General features: G+C 46.1%; 1 protein-coding gene and 1 non-coding gene across 2 annotated transcripts; one reads left to right on the top strand and one right to left on the bottom strand.

Annotated features, from left to right (window-relative positions):
* Window positions 1-8190: 8190 nt before the first annotated feature.
* On the top strand, window positions 8191-9688 carry Sowahd (sosondowah ankyrin repeat domain family member D). Its single transcript, XM_021153888.2, has one exon. It carries the CDS (start codon window positions 8250-8252, stop codon window positions 9231-9233), a length of 984 nt encoding a protein of 327 aa, XP_021009547.1. The 5' UTR covers window positions 8191-8249; the 3' UTR covers window positions 9234-9688.
* Window positions 9689-19263: 9575 nt separating this feature from the next.
* LOC115030143 (U6 spliceosomal RNA) lies at window positions 19264-19372 on the bottom strand. The gene has a single exon (XR_003835768.1). It is a non-coding gene; the product is annotated as a U6 spliceosomal RNA (small nuclear RNA).
* Between the last annotated feature and the right edge of the window lie 245 nt (window positions 19373-19617).

The raw sequence follows: 19617 nt of genomic DNA on the forward strand, positions 1-19617 counted from the left end.
GAAGGACACTTCATACTCAAAGGAAGAGTCCACCAAGACAAAGTTTCAATTCTTTTTTTTAATATTTATTTATTATATGTAAGTACACTGTATCTGTCTTCAACACTCCAGAAGAAGGAGTCAGATCTTGGGATGGATGGCTGTGAGCCACCATGTGGTTACTGGGATTTGAACTCAGGACCTCTGGAAGAGCAGTTAGTGCTCTTAACCACTGAACCATCTCTCCAGTCCCCATTTCTTAACCTATGCCCCAAACACAAGGGCACCCACATTTGTAAAAGGAACACTGCTAAAGTTTAAATCGCACATACAGCTCACACATTAATAGTGGGAGACTTCAACAACCCACTCTCACCACTTGAAAAGTCATCCATATACAAAAACTAAACATGAGAAACAATGAAACTAACAGACATTACAAATCAAATGGACCTAACAGACATCTATAGAATATTTCACCCAAACACAAAAGAATATACCTTCTTCTCAGCACCTGATGTAACCTTCTCCAAAATTTACAAAGCATTTACTCAGGCACAAAGCATATCTCGGCAGATACAAGAAAATTGAAATAACCCCCTCCATCCTATCAGATCACCACAGACTAAAGTGGATTGTAACACCAGAAAGCCTATGAACTCATGAAAACTGAACAACGCTCTACTCAATGACCACTGGGTCAGGGAAGAAAGAAATAAAGCAATCAAAGATTTCCTAGAATTCAATGAAAATGAAGCCACAACATACCCAAATTTATGGGACTCAATGAAAGCAGTGCTAAGAGGAAAATTCATAGCACTAAGTGCCTTCATAAAGAAATCTGAGAGATCTCGCACCAGCAACATAAAAGCACACCTGAAAGCTCTAGAACAAAAGGAAGCAAATACTCCCAGAAGAGTAGAAGGCAGGAAAGAATCAAACTTGGGGCTGAAATCACTATGGCTGTGAAGAGACACTGAAACCACAACAACTCTCATAAAAGCATTTAATTGGGGCCTGGCTTACAGTTTCAGAGGTTTAGTCCATTATCATCATGGTGGGAGCAACGCTTAGAGCTACATCCCGATCAGCAGGCAGAGAGGCAGAGACACTGGGCCTGGAGTGGGCTTTTGAAAACAAGGATCCTCTACCTCCTAAGTGCTGTACTCAGAGGCATACACGAGCACGTCCACAATGCTCTGTGGCTTTTGAGCCAGGCAGCTTTGGGCAGACCACTTGGCCTCCCTCAGTCCTTGCCTTCTAAACAAACATCATTGGCTTGTTGCCTAAGTTAAAGAGATCATTAAAAATACAAAAGGGCCAGGCCCCAGACTGAAGAGATGATTGGGCAATTAAGAAAGGCACCTGCTGCTTTTGCAGAGGACCTGGGTACAGTTCCCAGCATCCACATGTGGCTCATATTTGCCTGCAATTTTAGTTCAAGGGAATCTGATGCCTTCTTCTGGACGCCATGAGCACTGAATGCATGTGCTACACATACATACATGCAAGCAAAACACAATTGCATATAAAATTATTTTTTTCCTACCAAGTGGTGGCACATACCTTTAATCACAGCATTTGAGAGGCAGAGGCAAGTGGATCTCTGAGTTTGAGTCCAGCCTGAACTACAGAACCAGTTCTAGAACAGCCAAGGCCATACAGTTAAACTCTCTTGGAGATATATATATATATAATTGAGGGTGGGGCCTGAGGTGGGAAGGAAAATCACTTGAGTCCTGGAATTCAAGAACAACCTAGATAACACGACAATTTCTTGTCTAAAACTGAGCAGAGAGGGCCAAGAACGTAGCTCAGTAGTAGAACTCGCTTGCCTGGTGGCTGTGAGGACCTGCATTCAACTTCCAGCCCTAAACATACACACACACACACACACACACACACACACACACGTGAAAGAAAGAAGAAAAAGGAAACCATGTTTTAAAAACATTCTAAGACAGTACTATTCCAAGCCTTAAATATTACAGAAAGTCATTTTTCAGTGATAGGGTTATAATGCAAGGCCTTACCCATGCCAGACAAGCGTTCTACCACTGAGTTAACTCGTAGCTCTTGAGTAAAGTGACAAACCACTATTGACTAGATGGTTTAGTCAATCTAAACCTCCCCCTCCCTCCAGATGGTTCTCTTCTTCAGAATGACATCTATAGGTGTTACCATAAGTCCTGGCACCAGTACCTCCTTCCTTGCTGCTACCTAAAAGCCAAGGGTGAGTAGCCCCGGCCAGGCTTGCCAGGAGTCTGATTTCCCCCCTACCTGAAAAGCCCTTTACCTAGGCTAAAATGCTGCCTTTCAGGTTTTCTCAGTCATTGGTTTGCTAGAGCGCCCTCGTGTGTCCGCACATGGTAATACTTCCAGCGTTTTCCTGCAGGACTTCAATGCAATGTGGAATATTTTTTCTCCTCACACTTCAGACCGGAAGCTGGATTGTTGGGCCCTAGTCAGGTTGTTCAAGCCCTAGTGTTAAGGCAGGTTTCCTGCTCAGTTTCTACTGAAGCCGAAAGGCTTCTTTCTGCTTTCTGGCCACCCCCGGGTCACTTTGAGCAGTATGGACATGTGATTTCAGTACACTTGATAATATCACCCTGTACTCCGAGCAGCTCCAGCTCACAACTAAGACTTCAACTTGTGTGTGCGTGTGTGAAAGAATAGAGGAAGGTGATCTCAAAGTACCAGGAAAGTACAAAGCATGGCTTGTTCATAGTCTAGAAGGAAAAATATTGGAAATGAGATCCCTGGTTGGCTAAGTGGCTCAGTGGGCAAAGGTGCTTGCTACCCTAGATGATGCAAAACAGATGAGCTGAGTTCAATCCCCAGAACTGCAGAAAGATGGAAGGATAGAACCAACTCCACAACATTGCTCTTTGATCTATATACCAGCACTGCAGCATGCACACTCTTTCATGTACTTGAGCACACATGTGCACACACACACACACACACAAATCATACATACACACAATAAATAAAACAAAAATTAACATTTTAATGATTTCTCAACTGACATTGTACAGAGAGAGAGACCACCACCACCACCACCACCCCCCTCAAACATCCATTCTGGGACACTCTGCGTTAGCTCCAGTTCTATTGCTGTGACAAAACACCATGGCCAATGTAACTTATAAAAGAAAGGGTTTCATTGGGGCATGATTCTGGTGGGTTAGAGTCCATGGTGCTGAAGCAAAGGTGTGACGGCGGGAACATCTGAGAGTGTACATCTTGAAATACAGTGATGGGAGGGGGAGTGGCATAAAAACCTCAATGCCCATCCCTGGTGGAACAGCTCCTCCAACAAGGCCACACCTCCACATCCTTCCCAAGCAGTTGCACCAACTGGGGACTGAGTAGTCAAACATGTGAGCCTACGGAAGACATTTCTATTTGAATCCCCATGCACTCATACCCACATAGTGTGGAAAAACAGATTTTTTTTATCTCACTAAAAATCATATGACATTATATCTGGGTTTCATGGTGCACATTTTAATCCCAGCACTTGGGAAGCAGAGGCAGGCAGATCTCTGAGTTCCAGACCACACAGGACAACATTAGTGAAACCTTGCCATCTCCCACCCTGCCCCCAAATCTTTTGGCATTTGGCATAGGTCTTTGGGGGAAGGGAAACCCTACATCTGTAGTCTCTAGAATGTTCTCTATTCCCCCTTTAACAGACACTCTGGGAGTCTTCGAGATTTACTTACCATATTCTACACATCTTCGTCTTGCCTGTTGGGCACTAATCAATTTTTCAGAATCTATAAAGTCCACTGCCAAATTCCTAGTCTACACATGTCTCTGACTTTACTCTAGGACCAGTGTCCCTGAGACACTGTGTGTAAATTATCTAGAGTCACTGATACAAGCTCCTAATCTCAGAACTTGAGAGGCTGAGTCACAAAGAATCCACAAGTTTGAAGACAACCCAGGCTACATAGTTTGAGGCTCTTTCTCAAAACAACAACAAACAGACTTCTTTTAGGCAAGGTATTATGGCCTACACCATAATCGCAAAACTCAGTGGGATAAAGCAGAAGGCTCTTGAAGTCAAAGCCAACCTAGACAACATAGCTAGCTAGACAACATAGTTAGAGCCTCTCTAAATAACTCCTCTTCATTATAGTACAGGATTCACAGCTAAAGCCACGAGGCATTAAAGGTATGTGTGATGGCTATTCCTGATTGCCACCTTAACTACGATGGGATGAACTGCAATCCAGAAATGGAGGCATCTGTGATCCAGACCTTGAGGCTGGAAGACATAGATTTTTGACACAGAGTGACGCTGTTGATCTAGATCTTGAGACAGTGGCAATGAAAAGCTTAGGCAAAGGCAAGATAATACATGTCTTTAATCTCAGGAGAGAGGCAAACAGAACTCTGAGTTCAAGGCCAGCCCGGGACAGAGCAAGTTCCAAGTCCAAGAGTGGTGGTGCACATCTTTAATCTGAGCTCACACCTTCTGCTGGAGGCCTACATAAGGACATTGGAAAAAGGGAGGCTCTCTCTTCTTCCACTGCTTGCACTTACTTGCCAGCACATCTGTTGGAACCTGAATCTTCAGGATCCCAGTTTATAAAGAAGAACACCTGAAACACTTAGCTTTGTGGGAGTGAGCAACCATTAGATTTTTGGACTTCTCTTTCAGAGCTGTTCATTGTTGGGTTAGTTGGACTGCAGACTGTAAGTCATTACAACACATTTCCTTAATATAGAGAGACATTCCATAAGTTCTGTGACTCTAGAGAACCCTGACAAATACAGTATTTTAGCAGCAGAAGCACAAATTACCCATCTCACAGTCACCTTTTGGTGTGGTATTGGTGGCATGGTGATATGCATAGCTACTACTTTCTAACTCTGGGTCAATCATTTCCCAGGGTTGGAACAGGTGAGCGCTAGGGATGTGGCTTAGTGGTAGAGCCCTTGTCTAACTTGAGTGAGGCCTAGGTTCCATCCTGGATGTGCAAGTAAGATGAAGGCTGGCAGTTGCTTCACATAGCTAGCATTTCAGTCTTAAGCAAGTTGATAGTATCCCTTCTGTTTCTCATTCCTTCTACCCAATTCCCTTGCTGCTAAAATAGAGGGATGTGTGTGTGTGTGTGTGTGTGTGTGTGTGTGTGTCTGTTTGTGGGAATCAGGGTGTGTAGCTGGTGATCTAGGGAAGAGAGTATTCTCTAAACAAAGATGAAACAAGTTACTAGAGAGGCAACACAGCTTCAGTCTCTGGAAATAGAATTCAACAAGAGCACTGTGGCAAGGGTGTGTTCTGCTGGGCAGGTGCCTGACTTTGCCATCTTTGAGCTGGAACTAGCGATATTATTAATGCTGATAGGAAGGGAGCTAACTGCTTGCCTAGTGACAAGGACAATTAATAGTCCCAGTGTCCTTCCATCCAGCATTCTCCATGCTGGCATTTTGATTTAAAGAAAATATTGCTGCAGCTGTTCACATATTCTGGAAGTATGTGTGTGTGCATGCATGTGGTTTGGTGTTTACAGATTTGGGGTTATGGAGGGGAGTTTCCAGAGCAACAGAATAGCTGCTTGTAAATCGGAGTTCATTTTGAAAATGAAAGCCTGAGAACTTAGAAGTCCACTTTGGGCCTGGGCCTGGGTGAGGGCCTGGTCTTTAAGTAGTCCACAGTAGCAAAGGGGTAGCTTTGGCCATTTGGCTCAAGGAAAAATCAACTTAATCACTGTTTTTCTTTCTTTTTACAAATTGAGCAAATCAATGAGTTGCTAAGTCCTGCAGATTTGGTGTGATGCAAGCAATACAATCCAAGATGGCATGGACCCTTCCAACATAAACTCACACAGTCATACACACAAAAATCACACTTTCCTAGGCTGCCAAACTAGAGCAAAGTAGCATCTATTTATTTCTTTTGCAAATACAGAGTACGCACAAAGATAGTTTGGTACAGTCATCAAACAGTTCAGAGTTCAATTGACCTGTCTGAGAAAGAAGGGAAATATAAGAGGTCATAGAAACAGGGTTTGGGCTAGGGCAGTGGAGGCTAGTTGGATAAGATGGATGCTGAGGCTGATCTTAAAACTTGAAGAACTTTACCAGACACAGTGTGAAGAAAAGGGGAGGCTGGGGCAGGGGGATTGCTGGGAGTGCCAGACCTGTCAGTCAGCACTATACAGTGAGTCCCAGGGTAGCCGGAACTAGGTGAAACAATCCTATCTCAAAACCAAAACACAGCCAGGCATGGTGACAGAGGCATGTAATTCCACCACTTGGAAGGTGGAGGCAGGAGGACCAGGAGATCAAAGCCAAGCTGGGTTATATAAGACCCTAATATAAGTGAGAGATAAGGGCAAGCTTCACCTAGGTCTGGCTCAGCCATTTGGCTGCAATTTGGTGCTTGTGTGAGTGCTTTGCAGCAGATAAACCTGGCTTGAATGGCAGTCTCTTTGTGCCAGAACAAAGGCTACCGTGTCACACACACTTACTCTGCTACTTCCTGCTGGGTGACCTTGGGCAAGTGGTCTAAGTTCTGTGCAAACTGAAAGTAGAAATCATTATTCGCCCCTAAGACCATGGGGGAAGAACTAAGAAGTAACACATATCAGGCATCTGGCGGTGTCTAGCACAGAGTAAATATTTTTAAAGTAGGTTAAAATTCATATACTGTCACAAAAGAACACTCAAGATATTTAGAGCTGGCCCTAAATATTTGAACAGCAAGGAGGAAAAGTCACCGTCTGACACTGTCCATGGCTGGTGCCACAGTTAAGTCCCAGATGAGAGGGCTGGCTTGGCCTTAGTCGCCACCCATCCTGATCTGGACTGCTTCAATACTCTGGCTTCGCCTCTACTTCTCTCAACATCATATTCCAAACACATCCTGAATCATGACTGTGTCCCTCCCAGGTTCAAAAGGTGTAGCTCCCTCTAGCTTGCAGGCAGAGTTCCTTAACACTGTGAGGAGAGGGGGTAAGAACGACTGTCTCAAGGGATGGGCACCTCTGTATTCCCAACACTTGAGAGGAAGACAAAGAAAGATCAGAAATCCAACATTATTGGCTACATATTGAGTTCCAGACCAGCCTTGGCCGCATAAGACCCCGCTTCCAAAATATAAGAACTGTTGTCTCTTGGGATCAAAGGCAGGGGGATTCACCTGTAGTTCCTGGCCAGCCTGTCTCAAAGATATAAACAAAAATCAACCAAACAGCAAAATCATCCGTTGATAAATGGAAAGACTAAGAATAATCTAATGCTGGAATAAAAAGATAAACTATGGACCTTTTTCTAAAAGCTAGAAGCTATGCGTTTACTAACATCAGCAAGTTTCTTAAGGAAATATCAGAGATGAATGAAGCTGTGTGTCTGCGGCGCTGGGTCCGACTCACCTGCAGATGCTTTTTCAAACCCACCCAGAGAAGTAATGAAGGAAGAAGGCAGAATTAGGCAGAGATCTGCGGTTGTGCTCTGGGGAATACCTCTCCAACCATTATCCCTGGTTTCAAGTTTCTCAGCAGGAATCCCCGACAGCGCTCCTGCTTCTAATGCTGCTGCTGCTGCTGCTGCTGCTGCTGCTGCTGCTGTGCAGAAGGTCAAGGTTACAGAAAGAGCAGGATAGACGAGCCTGAGTCAGAGGGGCTAGGCTGCCTCCCTGAAGCCTTAGGGAGAAGGAGCATAGGGACAAAGTGCAAAAAGATTCCTGATGCGAAAAGGGTGAAAGAAGAGAGGGTGGAGGAGCGATCGCCCCTGATGCTCCAAGATCGCGCTCCTGAAGACTGTCACGGGAAGCCCAGCTCAGTCCACAGACGAAGAGGCGACCTGGGGCCTCTTCACCCCAGCAGCTGCAGGGATGCTGAGAACCGGGGTGACCAGAGCAGCACGCACCCCGCCCCACACTCTCCCTAGTTCGCCCTCCAGGTGCGGGAGGCCAGGCTACTACTCACCTGGCCTCTTGGAGTAGAGCTGGTCGCGTCCTGAGGTCGCCGCGCTCCTAGTGAACTGGTCCCCAGAATGTAGACGCCTGGCCGGTGCAGGGGACAGCAACTGGACGGCCCAGCCCTCCACGCCCCCCACCGCCCACAAAGGCAACCTCTCCTGGCTTGTTCCCTCCCACCGGTCCTTCTCCTCCCCTTCTTCGCTCCCTCCCTCGGAGTCCAGTTGCTCAAGACGCTTCCTTCCCCACCGCTAGCTCCAGTTCCTCTCCCCGTGGGGCCCTTGGAAGGCCAACGAACGCTAGACCCCGGAGCCACCCAGGCGGGAGCTGGAAGACCATGGCCCAGGCCCTAGAAGACGGGAACCCGCTGCCCAAAGCCTCGAACGGGTCGGCCGAGTCAGAGGCGCCCAGCGACCCGCAGATCAAGGACAACCATTGCCTTGGCAGGTACAAGGTACAAGCCGTCAGGGACAGTGCCAACCTGTCCCAGGAGCGAAGCTTCCACAGCGCCCTGACGGTGAGCGGGGCAAGCTGGGCGCGCCGGCGTGGGGAGTTGCGGGAGCTGCTGGGGCTGCAGGGGGCGGCTCCCACCGGGTGGCTGTCGGAGGAGCACTTGGAGCCCGCTGTGCCTGGGTCCCGCCGCTCAAGCGGACAGGGCAGCAGCCGAGTGTGCCTTGAGCCGCGGGAGCACGCGTGGATTCTGGCGGCTGCCGAGTGCCGTTTTGAAGTGCTGCTGGAGATGCTGGAGGCTGAGCCCAGCTTGCTGATGCGGGAGGACCCTATCACAGGCTACAGCGTCCTGCACTGGCTGGCCAAGCATGGGCGCCACGAGGAACTCATTCTATTGCACGATTTTGCCAGGCGCCGGGGACTGCCGTTTGATGTGAGCGCCCCTGGCAGCGGTGGCCTCACGCCACTCCACCTGGCGGCTCTGCAAGGCCATGATATGGTCATCAAGGTGCTGGTGGGAGCCCTGGGTGCTGACCCCTCACGTCGAGATCACAGCGGCAATCGACCTTGTCACTATCTGCGGCCCGATGCATCTCTGAACCTCCGGGAGCTGTCCGGGGCAGAAGAGTGGGAGATTGAACGCTACAGGGAGCGCAAAAACGCCAACAACAACAGCAGCCGCACTACCACCACTACTACCACCACCACTCGGTGGCTGAAACGCACCCCAAGTGCATCGCGCATCAAGTCCACGGGAGTACACTACAAAGAGGCGTCTCAGCCCGTCAAAGAGAAGAAGGCATCAAGCACCCAGGAAGGACAAGGCCGTTGCCTTCGGCGCTATCTGTTCCCCTTCACCCAGAATCGTTGAAGATGACATGGACTAGAGAGCTCATTCTTAGGTTGTTCCTGACCCCACTCAAGTAGATGCTCCTCTGATACAGCTTGGGCTTGCAGTGGGTACACTGACCACATCTGGGGCCCTAGTCCTGTCCCAGGTCTTCTGTAGCTAGCTAACTGTCACAACAATCAATAGAGAAAGCGACCAAAGAACCAGGCTGGCCCTGGTACCCAGCTCCAATACTGTGGGACTTGGGACATTTGGAACGGGGCTCGTGATCCTCCTTGGAAGAGAAGAAGGGGGGAAATTAAGCTTCTAGTGGACTTTTCTGGGTAGATTGAAAACATTTTAAAAAATTAAGACTGTAAACTATTGATGCAGAGCAAATGCCTAATACCTGCCGGCCTGGGTCTGCTGCTAAAATATCCCCATGTGCTGGTAGAGTTAGCCTCTGGCAACCTGCTCCTGAGAATGGCCAGGCCTGAGCAGTCTCATAGAGTCTAATATATCATGAATGAGTTCTTAAGTACATTAAAGGGGATTTTTCACCCCACATAACAAAGCTGTCTTTGAGTGCCTTTTTTTTTTCTCATTAACCATGGGGTAAGGGGACCTACTTCCATTTGCAAGAAAGAGGGTACCAATCAATTCCTTGAAGCTAGTGCTCTGTGGTGGGCTCTGGGTTTCATTGTCTGGGCAAATGGTCAGAAGCCCTGCACCAAAGGAATGCCATTCACCTTGGCTCTGAGCAGAAATACACAGTCCCCCCTGCTCCCTCAGCCCTGGCATCCACATCTGGCTTTAAGTGCATGTCTCATCCTAGAAGAGCTGTCCTGGAGGGAGGCCCAAGGGTAATTAATGAAAAGGGAAAGCCATCAGACTTATATTTTCGATAGTTCATTGTGAATCAGTAATTGAGTTGTCTTGTGTTCTCCAACGAGACACGCCCACTCAGTAGAGACAGGGCTTTCCTCGTTCAAGCGTGCCTGGCTCTCATTCACGTTTTTGGTTTTTTTTTTTTTTTTTTTTTTTTGGTTTTTTTTTTTTTTGAGTTAAGTGTAATATGAAAGTTGTAGTTTTGGAAAATTGCTCCCATTCAGAAGCAGCATGAATGAAGCAGAGCACAGGAGAGCTGATTCAGCTGAAGTGGTGTGTGTGTGTGTGTGTGTGTGTGTGTGTGTAGAGGGGGGTGGATAGATGGGTGACTAGAGAGTTGTGCTGCTTTATAGAACAGTGCTTTGAAAAACTGCTGGATCCCTGGATGCTTTCAGAAGATTTCAATAGACTCCTAGCCCCTCAGCCCAGTCTTTGAACACCAGGGGCAAACCAAGTCATTACAGAACAGCCCATAAACCTTCCCCTGAGCCCATACATGCAGGCCTCCCCACCCCTGCCTCATGATCCTCTTTGTCCCTCCTGTGCTAGGAGCTGCCCTACTTTCCTGTAGTGACCCTGTCGTTTCTTCTTATCCACAGGATGACCCAATCCCCTCTTACTGCTGTTTTAGCCTACCCAGTGTCTCTAGGAACTACACCTTAGGTATATTGGTACAGTGTCACCTGTCATTTCCTTTTGCTTATAAATAAACTGTTCAGGAATGGTTGAAGGATAAGGAAGGGGGAACAGTTCCTAGATCCCATCAAGTGTCACTAGCTTGTGTCCTTAGTCCCTCTATCCCTATGACCGTTTTTTAGACGTAAACTGGCTAATTTATATTAGATTGTTGTTCCCAGTCCACACCTCCCCATTTCCAGTTGCCAAGGTGAATTGGACTTTGTGAGGGCTGGCTCTCGTGAGTCTTCCTGCCACATGTCTACTGGCTTGTAAGGTAAGATTGGCATGTACTGAGTTTTACTTTAGACACCTATGCTAGCTGTCCAAAGTAAGAAGTTTATGCATCTAAACGATTAGGAGATTTGAGGACCTGAGATGAACACGCTGCTCTTTCCAAGAAGCAACTGAAGGCAGCTGGGGGATTTCAGAGTGACTTCCCACAGCCAATCCTGTAATTAGCTATTCATTCCCACAGACTTTTTCTCATCACTGTGATCTGGCCTAGCCTGTCGCCTCCATGTAAAATTGAGGATTGGCTGCGAAGGCTAGAATCCCATGCTGAAACTGCTCTGTGCCTAGCATCAAGCCATTGGCATTTCTGGTATGCTCTTGGAGGCAACCCTGGTATGCTCACACCAAGAAAAAGGGTAAGTTCTCTGAGAAACAGAGTTAGGAAAAATGATGCAAAATTAAACTCAAGTGCTGGACAAGGCAGGCCAGAAAGACCTATAAAAGCAAGAATGGGTCAAGTAAGCGAGAGAGTTGGGAAGTGGGTGCAGACAAAGCTGTGGGTGGTGGGGGAGGGACTGACTTGATATGCAGGCACAAGAGCCGCAAGGGCTTTCTGGGGAGGAAGGCAGGAAGGTATGGGAGGCTGGGGGGGATGAGTGGGAGTTGGCCAGTGAATGTAGCAAGTGCCAGGAACTGCCAGTCAGTTTGGCAGGATGGGAGCTGGGGAGTGGTTAATGATAAGGCTGGAAACGCAGCTGGGACTCCGGATCACAACGGGCCTCCTAGGCAGTGCTAAAAGAGACATATTGATGAATTTAGCCAAAAGATACTTGGAAGTCATGCAAAGGTCTCTAAGCGGATAGGATTTAAGGAAATCACTCTGGGATCACAGGGAGGTTGGATGGCTGTGCTGGGGTGAACCGAGAGCAAAGGGCTCTCAAGCAAAGTGTCCCTTGAGCAATGCTTCGGCTAGGGAAGACCCCCATGAGGCGGTGCCTTGAGCCTTTTCTTTCCCTCTACATCGGTGGTTGTCAACCTTTTTAAGGTTGTGACCCTTAATACAGTTCTTCATGTTGTGGTGACCTCCCCCCCCCCCCAATTATAGATTTATTTTCATTGCTACTGTATAACTGTAGTTTTGCTACTGTTGTGAAAGGTAATGTTAATATCTGGTATGCAGGATATCTGATATGCGACCCCTGTGAAAGGGTCGTTTGACTCTAAAAGGGGTGGTGACACACAGACTGGGGACTCCTATTCTCTACACCTGCACTCCAGTGAGGCTTACTTAGAAGCCCGATGCGCAGAGCTGGCAACGTGGAACTCCTCAGATTGCAGCAGGCTGAAGGTTTTCCACTTCCTACACCCCCCCCCCTTTTCCTAGATGGACAGACAGGTGGCCTCTGGAGGAAAATTCAGTCCCGCTGATGGAGTAGAAAGGGCCCAGCCTGCACTGAATTCAAATCCTGACACTCAGTGAGTGATCTTGAGTAGAAGAAGGCCCACCTCTCTGAATGCTGCAGTTTCTTCGTCAGCAAAACAGGAACAGTCCATTCTCCGAGAGAGCTGTTCAGATCCCAAAGCCTCTGCCAACAATTGATTAGCACACTAGAAACCCATGGGGAGTAGAAAGCGTGCTACAGGAAGCCGGTGCAAAGGGCTCAGCAGGACATGTGGTGGCACCATCTGATAGGCTGGGGTAGTTCAGGAGGAATCTTGGGGCTGAGATGCATTCTCTCAGGTTTAAAATGGGTTTGCCTTAGGGTTGAAAGTGTAACTCAGTAGTGAGAGGACCGCCTCAACATGCATGAGGTTGTGGGTTGATTCCTACTGCTGCATAGACCTATGTGGTAGTACATGTCTGCAATCCTAGCAGTGGACAAGTGTGTGTGTGGGGGGGGGTACAAGTTCAAGGCCATCCTTGACTGAAGAAAGAGAGGAGAGAAACAGGCTTCATGTTTATTACTGGTCATTTTCCACATGTGCCAGAGAAGTAGTTGTTCCCCAAAAGGGACATTGATGGCTCTGCTGATGCTCTCCATAACCTGTGGACTTTGACTTGTTTATTTTTATTTATTTTTGTTTGGTGCTGAGGTCTCTTGCATAAAGCTCATGCTGCACTATGGAGATACACTTTTCCTGCTGCTATAGTCCTCAGGGAGTTGTTGATTTTGAAAGAGAGCCTCGTATAGCCAAGGCTAGCCTTAAACTGACCTTCCTGCCTCTACCCACAAGTGTTGGAATTACAGATACACAAACCACATCTCTCTCTCTCCTCTCTCTCTCTCTCTCTCTCTCTCTCTCTCTCTCTCTCTCTCTCTCTCTCTCATTTTATTCATACCTTGTTTTATTTTGAGGCAGAGTCTCTCTGTCTCTGTCTTTCAGCACAAACTGGCTTGGAACTTACTTTGTCAGCCAACCGTGGCTTCCTAATTCAAGGAAATTGAATCAGAGCCTTCTGAGAGCTTGGATTATAGATGTGAGCTACCATGCCCAGCTTTTTAAAAAGCTAGGTAAATAACTCAGGTGGTAGAGTTCTTGGTTTGTATGCACAAGGACATAGGTTCACGTCTTGCAAAAGCAACTTTTATTAAATGTCCAACAAATATTAAATATTTCAGATATTGTTTCCAGTGAAGTCTCAAATGAGAGTCCAAACCAAGTCTGAAATCTGCTGAAGAGAAGAAAGCTAAACATGCCTTTCATTTCTTAGCCCTATTTATCTATGGAAATGCCCTTATTCCAGCTAACATACCATGTCTAGTGCTTCCAGCCTCCTTATCTTTTCTCCTAATTGAACCATAAGAGGTAGATGATGGAGCGGGGGAGGGGGGCATGCATAGCTAAGTTGGTAGAATGTTTGCCTAGTGTGTAAAAAGCTCTGGGTTCCATCCCCAGTGCCACATAAATTGCCCATGGTGGTACATGTCAGTAATCGCAGTACTTGGGAGTCAGAGGCAGGAGGATCAGACCAGTCTGGACTATGAGACCTCCCACCACCACCTCCCCCCACACACACAAACACACAGCAAAGCTAAGCATATTGGCTCTTGCCTGTAATCTCAGCACTCAGGAGACAGAGATAGGAGACTAGCTGCAAATCCAAGGGCAGTCTGGTTTCTATATAGAGTTTTAGGCCAGCCAAGGCTCTATGTAGTAAAACCAGTCTCAGAAAATCAAAAATCAAGCAATCAAAAATAACAACAAAATAAAACAAACAAAAAAACTGGAATGACTTGCTCACAATCCCAGAAGCTAGGCTGTCAAAGACCAGGGTACAAGCAATCTGCTTTTGTGTCTATTGAGGGCCTACCATTCCTCATTTACAATGCCTTCTATGCGATTTCACATGTGAAGACGGAGGGGCCAGTTTCTGGCTGAAGATTGTTTTTATAGGATATTAATCCTATTGATGGACACGGACCCCCCCTCATAACTTGATTGTCTCCCCCAAGGGACCTACCTACCACCTAATGCCAGCATCCTTGTGTTATTACAGTGTATTGGATATATGTTGGGTTAGGTTCCAACACAGAAATTTTGAAGTCACACACACACTTTACGACTCCCAACTGCCAAATCCAACGCTTTGTCTTAATTTATGTCTTTGGCAGTTCCCTCTTCCTTGGACTTCTCTTTAGTCTCACACAGTATTCTATGGCTCTGTTACTATTTACTAGGATAAAGCCCAGAAAAGGTGCCTTTTCACCTACATTCTCCCCCAGGGCCTCTCATTCCATCCTTCCTTGAGCCCCAACCCACCTCTGTTCCAGCCACATAGTTCTTCAAGAACCATGCTCCTTTTGTGGGGCTGTGTTATTTGGCTTTTGTTTTTGAAACAGGGTCTCCTGTTTGAAACAAGCTGTCCTGGAACTTAATATGTACACCAGGCTGGCCTCGAACTCCCAGAGATCCTCCAGTGATTATGAGATTAAACATGTGAACCAACATGAGCGACAAAAGTCATGTTCATATGCACTCCCGGAGTCCCATTTCAACAGAAACACTGGCCTCGCTTCCTTGTTCAGCCTCCTCACCAGCTCTTCCCAATCATCCTTCCGGTTTCCTTACGGGCTCCCACTTCTAGCACTTTGGTTTTTTTTTTTTAACAATTATTTAGGGCTGAGAGATGGCTCAGCAGTTAAGAGCACTGACTGCTCTTCTGAAGGTCCTGAGTTTCAAATTCCAGCAACCACATGGTGGCTCACAACCATCCGTAATGAGATCTGACACCCTTTTTTAAAAAAGATTTATTTATTTGTTTATTTATATATTATATCTAAGTACACTGTAGCTGTCTTCAGATGCACCAGAAGAGGGTGACAGAGCTCATTATGGATGGTTGTGGGCCACCATGTGGTTGCTGGGATTTGAACTCAGGACCTTCAGAAGAGCAGTCGGTGCTTCTTAACCACTGACCCATCTCTCCAGGCCCCCCCCCCCTTGCTCTTAAGGTTGCTAAAAGAAGCAACAATAGTGGACGAGGAAGCATGTCAGGTAGGCAAAAGGATCCATGAAAGTGGGAAAAAGAGACTAGGGGCAGGTTACCAGGGAATTTAGGGCTATCAAGAGGGTGAAGAACCTGAGGAGGAAGGAGAATCTTCTACTTAAGCATGCTGTTCAAAATGCTACAATGATGCCCTCCTGTTTGCTAATTTAAAAAGATATTCTAAAAAGGTTCTCTCGGGCTGGGTGGTGGTGCCATACACCTTTAATCCCAGGACACGGGAGGCAGAGGCAGGTAGATTTCTGTGAGTTTGAAGCCAGCCTGGTCTACAGAGGAAACTCCAGGTCAACCAGGGCTACACAGAGAAACCCTGTCTCAGAACAAAATCAAACAAACAAAAACAAGAACAAAAAAGAGGTTCTCTCTTCAAGGCAGTGTTTTCTGCTGTTCGGCGTAGGAGTACTCCACACACTCCATTCCTTCACAAAACCCTGCCACCTTCATGCCCTCCTCCTTTTTTAGAATATAATTTTATACAACCCAGGCTGGCTCACCTCAAACTCACTTTCTGTTTGAGCTTGAACTCCTGATTCTCTTACCCACCCTAGGGCTATGGGCATGAACCACCACACCTGGTGTTATGCCATGCTGGGGATCCAGATGTCAACAATGACCTCCGGCATGGCAGGCAAAGACTTAACCAACTAAGATATATCCCTAGCCCCAGGGTCTCTTCTTACTGTCTTAATCACGATGGATAAGTTATTCATGCAGTTACCATAGTCATCCCTTCTGCTTTGACTAGACTCAGTTGTCAAAAGGGAGCAAGTTTCTTGTATTAGACATGGACTCTAGATTCTGGCATGTGGAGGTACTCAATAGTCATTCATTGGGAGAGATGGATCAGCACTTAAGAGCTCAACCTGCTCTTGCAGAAGCTCTAAAACCAGTTCCCAAAACCCACACTGGATAGCTCACAATCACAAATAATTTTAGCTCCAGGGTATCTAACACCTCTGGCCTCTAAGAGCATCAGCACTTGTGTACACATACCCACACTCAGAGATACACTCAGATCATTTGAAAATTAAAACAAAAAAAAATCTAAAAACAAAAGTAGTTACTGATGGCAAATGGAAATCTTAAGTCTCACATAGAAGCACATTAGCAAAGAAAAAAATAAGATGAAGTTCAGCAAAATTTAAATTTTTTATTTAAAATTATTACATTTACTTATTTAGAACACTCAGCACTCAGGAGATAGAAGTAGGTGGGTCTCTGAGTTCCAGGTTAGCCTGATCTACAGAGTGAGTTCCAGAACAGTCAGGGCTATGCAGAGAAGCCCTGTCTCTCTATAAATAAATAAATAAAGGAGAGCAATAGCAGAAGATACCTAACATACATCTTCAGCTCCATACATGCATGCACACAACCACACACACATACACATAAACACACACACACAAATAAAAAACACACAAACACAGTCTCATGGGATGAAACACAGAATGTGAGGAATTTGTAAACATATACCTAATAAGTTATATATGGAGGTCAAGCCTGGAGTTGACAGTGTGTAGACCTAACATGCAGGAGACTAAGACAGTGGGGATCTCAACTTCCAGGCATCCTGGGCTACATAATAAGATACCCTATCACAAACTAAAAAGTGGGATAGATATGATATCAATCAGATCTAATCCTCTCTAATTCCACAATAAAAATACAAACATGATTTTGAAATGAATAAAGAACTTTACTGCAATTTCCTTTTTATTGTTTGTGTTTATTTATTTATTTGTGTGAGTGTGTGTGTGTGTGTGTGTGTGTGTGTGTGTGTGTGTGTGTGTTTGAGACATGGTTTCTCTGTGTAGCCTAGGCTGTTCTGGACTCAAACATAAGGCTAGCCTCACACTCAGAGATCCACCTCCTGAGGGATTTGAAAGACATGTGCCATCGCAGCCTGGCCTTTATTACACATTTCTACCAGGAAGAGAAATATACAACTGAGAACCATGTAAAGAGGTGCTCATTGGCACTAGCCCATGGGGAAATGGAAATCACAACAACAATGAGAGAGCTGGCAACATAGCCCAGTTTTAGAATGTTTGTCTGCCATGTAGAAAGTCCTGCAGTCATTCCATGCCAGCACTGCACACACTGGGCATTATGGTGCATGCCTGTAACCCCAGCCCTTAAAGATGGAGACTACACAGTTAGGAACTGCTGGCTGCGGGAAGATGGCTCAATGACTAAGACCACTTATAGCTTTTACAGAAGACACAGGTTCAGTTCTCAACTTCCATACTGAACAGTTCACAACCACCTGTGACTACAGCTCCAGGCACTTGGTCTTTGTGGGCATGTGCACTCATGTGTGTGTGTGTGTGTGTGTGTGTGTGCGTGTCTCACACACACACACACACACCACCACCACCACCACCACCTCCACCATCAAAATTGAAAACAAGAGCAATATTTTAAAAATAAAATCATAGGCCTTGAAGAAATTGCCCAGTATTTAAGAGCCATTTTTCTGTTCCAGAAGACACAAGTTTGGTTCCCAGGATTCGTGTCAGATGGCCACAACACAGCAGCCTGTAATCCCACAGGATCTAAGTGATGCTATGACTGTGACCTCCAGGACACCTGCACTCTGCTGCACATACTTACACTGAGACAGCCATTAAGAATAAAGTTAATTTGAGCTGTAAAGATGGATCAACAGTTAAGAGCTGCCAGGCAGTGATGGCGCACGCCTTTAATCCCAGCACTTGGGAGGCAGAGGCAGGAGGGTTTCTGAGTTCTAGGTCAGCCTGGTCTACAGAGTGAGTTCCAAGATAGCCAGGACTACACAGAGAAACCCTATCTCAAAAAAAAAAAAAAAAAAAAAAACCAAAACAAAAAAAAAACCAAAACAGTTAAGAGCACTGGCCTCTCTTCCACAGGAACAAAATTCCCCTCTCAGAACTCACATGACTCCTAACAACCACCTGGAACTCCAGTTCCAGGGGACTCAATGCATGGCCTGATCTCCTCAGGTACTTTCTGCACTGGGTTCACAGACATGCATTCAGGCAAAGCGACTAGAAACGTGAACTTAAGGAAAGTAAAATGAATGGGAGCTTTAAAAAATGAAATAAAAAATTTTAAATGTAGAAAGTAAAAAAGTAAAACAGAACAATAGCAGAGAGCCTAAACTTGAAGGCAGAACAGTGAATCTGGAAAGCAGAAGACAAAGGAGCACTGGGCAAACAGAGTTATTTCCGGAAAGAGAAGTAGCAATCCAACTCTGCCCTTGACCTCCCAGCATCCAGCAGAGAAAGTATCCATCATGGAGTGGGTCCCGCTCAACTTGTCCATAGTTGATACTTTGTTCAAGACAGGAAACGACTTGATAAGGGAGCTATCTTCGTCAGCACTCTGCATCCTCACCTCCTGCATCTCTCCTGACCTAGTTGGTTGCATCAGTGTGTAGAAAGGTCCAGCTGACAGCAGAGAGGGGCTCTTCAGATAGGGGAAGAGAGGGGGACGTTAGGTCAAGAGGAATGAGGTCCCTTGGTGGGAAGGGTTTTCCAGATGTCTGAAGAACTATTTCCCATTGCTCATCTCAGCATACTAAAGATGTTCAAAGTAGGCTCTGGGCCATGGCAAAAGGATTAGTATGATCTGCATCACCTGTCAAAAAGACAGAGCAATTTATCATGTGTCCTAAAGAGCTAGTAGCCCATGACTGCAGATGTCAGTCTGTTCCTTTGGTCTTGACTGGCATTCAAGAGGCTCTGAGTTCAACCACCACACCCAAAAAAGAGTTTGTCTGCTTGTTTGTAATATATGAATCAATTCAGACATTTTCATGTCCTCCTTGCTCAAGAGTCATGCCAAGCTTCACTGCACTGTTCTAATTTTTGAATTTGTGCTGAAGAATAAGGAACACTAAAAAATAATACAAAAGTAAAAACTTAGCTTCACAACAGGGCCCTCAAGCAATCTATAAACCATACATTAATGAGCCCTGGTTAACCAATGAGGAATCCTTCGTTTAGAACATGCCTTGAAGACATAACTGTCCTTTTGGTATGTGAATTTGCCGGGGTTCTAGGGCCCAGATGTTCAACAAACACTAACTTATGCTTTATTGTAGGCTGTTCTATGGTGACCTCACTCTGTACAAGGAAGAGT

The sequence above is a fragment of the Mus caroli genome, unplaced genomic scaffold, assembly GCF_978045245.1.
Source record: "Mus caroli unplaced genomic scaffold, Mus_caroli_1 scaffold_5, whole genome shotgun sequence".
Classification (NCBI taxonomy): domain Eukaryota; kingdom Metazoa; phylum Chordata; class Mammalia; order Rodentia; family Muridae; genus Mus; species Mus caroli.

Coding starts and splice junctions, on each gene's coding strand:
- Sowahd (XM_021153888.2), top strand. CDS start 8,250: ATGGCCCAGGCCCTAGAAGACGGGAACCCGCTGCCCAAAGCCTCGAAC.